We start from the raw sequence: 6,797 nt of genomic DNA, 5'->3' as shown, positions 1-6,797 counted from the left end.
TCTATTCATGAGTAAGACTCTTGTCGGTTTGAGTACAATGTAAAATTTCTTTCCTTTGGGAATTTGGATCGCCACACATCCACTAATCCAGCTTCCACAGGCATATTTGTAAGTATTTTACCCATCTTTGATATGGGGGTCTGAGAGGCTGGTTGCCTATCTAGATTTGACATTACGCAATTAAAATCCCCCCAACAATCACTAGGCTGGATCTGTACTCTGCAATCATATTGAAAACTGACTTAATAAACCCTGGAGCATCTTTATTAGGAGCATACACATTTATAAAGGATACTGCTGTTCCATCAATTATCCCTTCTATAGAAATCTACCCTCCCTGTCTTTATGTACTAACGTTTCAGCATGCTGAACACTAAGACGATGAAATAAAATAAAAATACTAATGCTTTGCTGTACAATATTTTCAAAACTAAGATTCAAATGTTCCATTTTTTAGATGTAATAAGATCCTCGGAGAACAAAAGGATCAAAACGCAGAAAACACAAGTGTGCATTGCTAGCATAATGCAAGTAGTGGGTTTAAGTCCCTAGCCACTATAGAAAGCAGCAGCAAACACAACCCAAAGAGAATTGGATGTGTAGAAAAACAACAAAAAGGAGAACAATTCAGAGTGTGGAAGTTCAGGCTCCTGTGGGTGAGCATAAGTATGGCTTCTATAACCACAACGTAACATAAATACAATACTACGTGAAGCAGATCTAATTATGACTTCATAATGTAACAAGGTTGGAAGTGACAGTGTTAGGCACCTTTCAACGAAACGTAAAAGTTTAGAAAAGTAATATTGTCGAACATGCTCACATTTAGCTTTTGAGCAACTTAAGACACAATATTTCAGAGTTGAGATCTACTGATCCTAGATGTGCCATATTAGCATTTGCGGCTTCGCTTACGTTTCAGTTCCAGTTATTGCAACGGGGGTGGCTTCCTTATGTAGTCCATGGCCTTCACAGGGGGACTCTGCAATGGACACTGTGGGCAATTCTCTTGGATTGGCAGACCGAGGTGGTGGTGTGAAGCGGCCGGGATGAGGATCAGTGCCTCCGAAACCGAGGCCATGGTCTAGAGCAGGGGTGGGCAATCCTGGTCCTGGAGGGCCGGTGTCCTGCAGCTCTTAGACGTCTCCCTGATCCAACACACTTGAATCCAGCAGCTGAATCTCCTCCTCAGTGCAGTCAGGTTCTCCAGAGTCCTGCTAACGACCTCATTATTTGACTCAGGTGTGTTGAAGTAGAGACATCTAAAGGTTACAGGAGACCGGCCCTCCAGGCCTGGAGCTGCCCACCCCTGGTCTAGAGCCAGAAAAGGGTAGAGTGCCTTCTCCGGGTCGGGGAAAACATCCTACCCTACGTGCAGGACTTTAAGTATTTTGTGATTTTGGTCACAAATGAGGGGAAAAATGGAGCGGGAGATCGACAGGTGGATCGGTGCAGCGTCTGCAGTGAAGCGGGCGCTGAACCGGTCTGTCATGGTGAAGAGAGCTTAGCCAAAAAGCAAAGTTCTCGATTTACCAGTTGATCTACGTTTCTACCCAAAGCTCACGATCACGAGCTCTGGGTCATGACCAAAGGAACGAGGTCACGGATACAAAATGAGCAGTCAAAATGAGTTTTCTCATGTCTGGGCTCTCCCTTAGAGAGAGAAGCTCAGTCATCTGGGAGGGAGTCAGAGTAGAGCGGCTGCTCCTTCACATCGAGAGGAGCCAGTAGAGGCGGCTCGGGCGTCTGGTCAGGATGCCTCCTGGTGAGGAGTTCACGTCCCACCGGAAGGAGGCCCAGAGGAAGACCCAGGACACACTGGAGGGACGATGTTCCACTGCTGGGAACGCCTTGGGATTCCCCTGGAGGGGCTGGAGCAGGAGGCTGGGAGAGGGAAGTCTGGGCCTCCTACTGAGGCTGCTGACCCCACGACCCGATCCCGGATAAGAGGAAGAAGATGGATGGATGGATAAAAAACACATTAACATGAATCCAACATGGCCGCCTTCACCCAGAGCAGTTCTAATCCAGGTTCTACCTGCACCTCTGCGTCCTGTGGTTCCGTTGGTTCTGATGGTTCTGCTGGTTCTCCAGGTTCTATCTGTTCCTGTGCGCCGTGTGTAACAGAGGAAGTGAGTACGTGCGCCGCCTGTCTCTGCGCTGGGTGGACGTCGTCCACTTGGCGCTCTACAACCTGTCCATCAGCAGCAAGAAGAAATACTTTGAGCTGGATGAGATTCTGGCCTTCGTCTCCACTAACTGGGACCATCTGCAGCTGGGAAAGGTAACGGAACCGCCACACCTGGTTCCGACCCAGACGGACCGGCCCTGACCCCTCCTGTCTCTGTCTGTGTCCTCAGCTGTCCAACAGTCCTCCAGCAGAAAGGGGGCAGCACCTGCTGGACGCCCTCAACAAATACAAGAGCAAGTAAGCAGCTGGGTCTGAGTGTTCCTGTGTCCAGAACCGGGACATCTCCTGTTTTGGGCCTGGTTCTAGACGCGTGTCCTCTGGTGGGTTGGACTCTGAGACGTGTAGACGTTTGTCTCCAGGTTTCTGTGTGGGAAGGAGATGAAGAAGAGAAAATGCATCTTCTGCCTGAGGACCCGCGTCCCCCCCAGCCCCCCCTCCAAGCTGTTTCCTGAGCGCGCTCAGAGCGACGCTGGGCGGGGCTCCAAGAAGCCCGCTGCCAGGTGAGTTCTGCTATCCCCAGGTGTCCCCCAGGTCCAGAAGGTTCTGCAGGAATCCAGGGATGCCCCGGATTCCTGGGTCGGGTCCTGAGGACCAAAACCCGGCTGGTTTCTTGTTGTTGGTTCTGAAACCAACAACAAGAAAAGTCTGGTTCCGGTCATGTCAAAAGTGCTGGAGAAAATTATTCTGGAACAATTACTACTGCATTTAGACAGTAACAATCTTCTGCATCCACTTCAGTTTGGTTTCAGACGGCAGCATTGCACAGAGACCGCTGTAGGTTTGCTGCTTGAAAAGGTTAAACAATCACTTGACAAGGGACAAATTACTGGTGCAGTTTTTCTTGATTTGAAAAAGGCCTTTGATACGGTGAATCACAATTTACTGATCTCAAGGCTTTCATCATTTAATTTCTCAGAACGGTCATTGTCTTGGTTTAAATCATATTTGGAAGATCGTGGACAGTGTGTTGTCATTAATAACAGTAAATCTTAACAGGGATTCCACAAGGAACCATCTTAGGTTCAGTCCTTTTCAGTTTGTACGTTAACAGTCTTCCTGAAATTTGTCCTGAAGTCAATCTGCAAATGTTTGCTGATGACACCGTTGTTTACACATCGGACCAAACGGTATTGTTGTTAGTGAAAAACTTCACAACAGTCTGCAGAGATTATCAACATGGCTGAAGGATTCTTGCTTAACTCTCAATACAAAGGAAACAAAGTGATTTGCTATTCAGTCAAGAAAACATCATTACAGTCCTTGAACATTCAGATCAATGGGATCCTATTGAACAATATCACAAGAGAAATATTTAGGAATAATTCTGGATGCTCAGTTAAATTTTAGGAGCCATGTTGATACAATCTGCAAAACTGTTGGATCAAATATAAATTGTTTTAAAGTTATTAGACATTGTTTGACACTTCACTGTGCAGAGACGTTTTTGAACTCACTGATCCTCATTTTACCTGCGGAGCTCCTGTCTGGGCTCAGACTGGGCTTTATATCAAAAGCCGATTAGATTCCATCACCGTCACATTTTAGCTAAATTTGGCATTTTGGATTTTACAAATTTTCTAAATTATAATGTATTAAAATTGATTTTTAAGTGTTTAAATGGACTTGCACCTACACCACAGAGACTGCAGGGCAACAGCAGATCTACCAGAGCGGCTTTGGATGGAAGTTGTAAGGTTCCCTTTCGAAGAACCATTTTGCTCAAAGTGCTCTGTCAGTGAGAGGATCTGCAGTTTGGACTCACTTCCTGTTCATTTAAAGTCTGTAACCAGTTTTAATATGTTCAAAAATCAAACAAAGCTTTGGTTATGTCAAAAACAGACCTGTACCCATTTTTGATGTTTTACATTTTTCTGTTTGTATACATCATGTTGTGCTATTTTAAATGATTAAAACTTCAATTTTTAGTTATTTTTTAAAAAGCCCAACTAGGGACAAGTGCTGCGAATTAGCTGTTGCTGTTGCACCACGATGCTAACATGGGATGATGTTTTATTCAGTTTGTCTATGTCGATGTGTGTCTGTCCCTATCAAATAAACTTAAAAAAAAAAAAAATGTAGTCTGTCAGCTGGACGGAACCAGCAGGGTTCTGATGGGTTCTGTGTTGACTCCAGTGTTCTGGCTGAGAGGAAGAAGAAGTCCAAGTGGTTGCTTGAGGACGCCATTCCCACCGTAAGCCTCTTCTTCTGTGGTTTTTAGGTCGGGTCAGGCCTGGTCCAGTCCAGTCCAACCTCACCTGTATGTCATTGCAGAGCGAGCTGAGCTGCAGCTGGACCTCCAAGATGGCCACCATCTTTGACTTCTCGCTGGATGAGCTGCGGAGCCTCCAGAGGTGAGCTGTGGCAGGTCAAAGGTCAGGTCTTCCTCTATGGCGCTCACCCTCTTCCTCCTCAGCAGCTCCCGGAGCGTCAGCGTCGACCGGGACTCCGGCTCCGGCTCTGGCTCCTCCCGCTGCAGGTAACCCTCCCATCTGCGGCCAGTTACCAGGGCAACAGCAGGCTAACACCTGGGCTGACCTGACGTCTCTCCGCAGGAGCAGAGTGGGCAGCAGGAAGAGGAAGTTACCTAGCAACAGCTATAGCCAGTGGGCCAATCGCAGCGAGGTGTGGGAGGAGCCGTCTGATGACCCCGCCCACTTGACCTCTGAGCCCTCCTGCTTCCTGTCTGACTCCGCCCACATCACCTCCAACTCCTCCATCCTTCACTCCTCCATCTCCTCGTACTTCGGCGCAGTGGGCCGGCTGACCAATGGCGAGCGGTACCAGGTTCTGGCCCGCCGGGTCACATGTCAAGGGACGGTCCAGTACCTACTGGAGTGGGAGGGGTCAACACCTTATTAGGAGGCCCAGGTGTGGGAGGAGCTCTGATTTGATTGGTCCTCTCCTGTCCAGGGGACGAGTCATAGCTGACCTGTGACCTTTACAGTCAGTATTTAGCCCACCGGGTGTTCTAGTCAACCAAAGACTGTAGTTCCTCCTTCTGACTCTAGGTGGAGCTCTCCTCCACAGCTTCTTATCTGTTAAACAGAGTTGTATCTTCAACGCCCCCTAGCTGTTAAACAGAAGCACATGTTTATGGGGTTCACATGTCCCTCAGGTCACATGTTTACAAGCCCTGCCCCTTTTCTGTTACTGAAGTCTGATTGGTCTGAGTCTCTCCATGTTGCACTGTGGGCCAATCAGAATCTATGCAAACACCCACCTGAACATCAGCAACAGTTAGCTCCAAGCTAACGCTGCCATTGATGTGAATGAGGAGTGCTAGCAAAATCTGAGATGTTAAACTGTCACTCTGTCACTTTAAATGCTGCCATGGTAACCATGCCCCACTCCTATTGGCCTGGTGGACAGCTGTTTTGATCATGTGACGGTTCAACCATTCACAATAAAGTTATCTGACCTTTGACCTGTTGCTGTGTCTGTGTGGGTTTATGTGGAGAGTTCAAGTCCTAGTCCTGATTCTAGTCCTGATCCTGGTTCTAGTCCTGGTCCTGGTTCTGGTCCTGGTTCTAGTCCTGGTCCTGGTTCTCGTCCTGGTTCTGGTTCTAGTCCTGGTTCTAGTCCTGGTCCTGGTTCTAGTCCTGGTTCTGGTTCTGATCCTGGTTCTGGTCCTGGTTCTGATCCTGGTCCTGGTTCTGGTTCTGGTCCTGGTTCTAGTCCTGGTCCTGGTTCTCGTCCTGGTTCTGGTTCTAGTCCTGGTTCTAGTCCTGGTCCTGGTTCTGATCCTGGTTCTGGTGAAGGTAGTGAGAGTGCAGCAGGCGATTATCTGAATCCAATTAAGGTGTTAAAAATCACGTGAAGAAAAGCAGCAGCTCACTGTCAACAACGTGGGTTCTACGAGGGACGGGTTCTACGAGGGACGGGTTCTACAGAGGGACGGGTTCTACAGAGGGACGGGTTCTACAGAGGGACGGGTACTGTTGGACTTATTTCTCACTAAGAAGACAAACTGGAGCTTGAACCTGCTGGTACGTTTAATGTTTAATGAATGAATACTTTATTAATCACACAGGTGAATTCACATGGTTACTAATTGGTTAGCAGCAGGTTACTGACTGGTTAGGTGGTTACTGACTGGTTAATAGCTGGTTACTGGTTGGTTAGCAGCTCATTACTGACTGGTTAGCAGCTGGTTACTGATTGATTAGCATTCCATTTTCCTGCCTTGGGGTAACCAGTTTGGTTACCAGTCCCTGGTGTTGGTATCTGAAATGCAGCAGTGGACGGATGGACAGCAGGACAGGGACGTTTCAGAACGTCCTCCTGTCTGCGGGCCGGACTCTGCCCTCTGGACATCCTGTCTAGGTCTGCCTGCTTCTTTGTCTTTATGTCCATGTGTGTCCTGCAGCTCGTCCACCTGAGCAGACAGATGGAGCAGCTGGTCCAGCACCTGTCCAGGTGTCAGCACCTGGGCTGGATGAAGGTGATTGGTGAGTCAGAACCTTCCAGAGCTTTGAGGCGGGTTGGTTTGGCCCTTCAGTGTTGCTGTAGTGTTGCTATGGAGTTAGATTTCTTTCACAATTATTCAGTCAAAAAAAAGCATGTCAAACAAAAAAGTAGTATTCAATCAAAAGGAAAAATTCTAACA

The 6,797-nt window shown here is 47.8% G+C and overlaps 1 protein-coding gene across 4 annotated transcripts in view; it reads left to right on the top strand.

Moving 5' to 3' along the window:
* Positions 1 to 5,615, top strand: part of phf19 (PHD finger protein 19) — a 15,825-nt gene extending 10,210 nt beyond the window's left edge. The window contains exons 8-14 of one of the 4 annotated variants that reach the window (XM_015023573.1): positions 2,095 to 2,284; positions 2,361 to 2,428; positions 2,551 to 2,691; positions 4,325 to 4,382; positions 4,463 to 4,542; positions 4,608 to 4,667; positions 4,750 to 5,615. In XM_015023573.1, coding sequence (XP_014879059.1) covers positions 2,095 to 2,284; positions 2,361 to 2,428; positions 2,551 to 2,691; positions 4,325 to 4,382; positions 4,463 to 4,542; positions 4,608 to 4,667; positions 4,750 to 5,050 — 898 coding nt within the window. In that variant the 3' untranslated portion in view covers positions 5,051 to 5,615. Of the gene's footprint in view, positions 1 to 2,094; positions 2,285 to 2,360; positions 2,429 to 2,550; positions 2,692 to 4,324; positions 4,383 to 4,462; positions 4,543 to 4,604; positions 4,668 to 4,743 lie in introns of all 4 variants that reach the window. The other 3 variants (XM_015023571.1, XM_015023572.1, XM_015023570.1) reach the window with 3 other exon arrangements.
* The last annotated feature ends 1,182 nt before the right edge of the window (positions 5,616 to 6,797 follow it).

The sequence above is a fragment of the Poecilia latipinna genome, unplaced genomic scaffold, assembly GCF_001443285.1.
Source record: "Poecilia latipinna isolate Pla-1442-1.1 unplaced genomic scaffold, P_latipinna-1.0 Scaffold3345, whole genome shotgun sequence".
Lineage (NCBI taxonomy): Eukaryota > Metazoa > Chordata > Actinopteri > Cyprinodontiformes > Poeciliidae > Poecilia > Poecilia latipinna.
The sequence above is the reverse complement of the archived record's forward strand: the minus strand, read 5'-3'. Positions and strand labels throughout refer to the sequence as shown.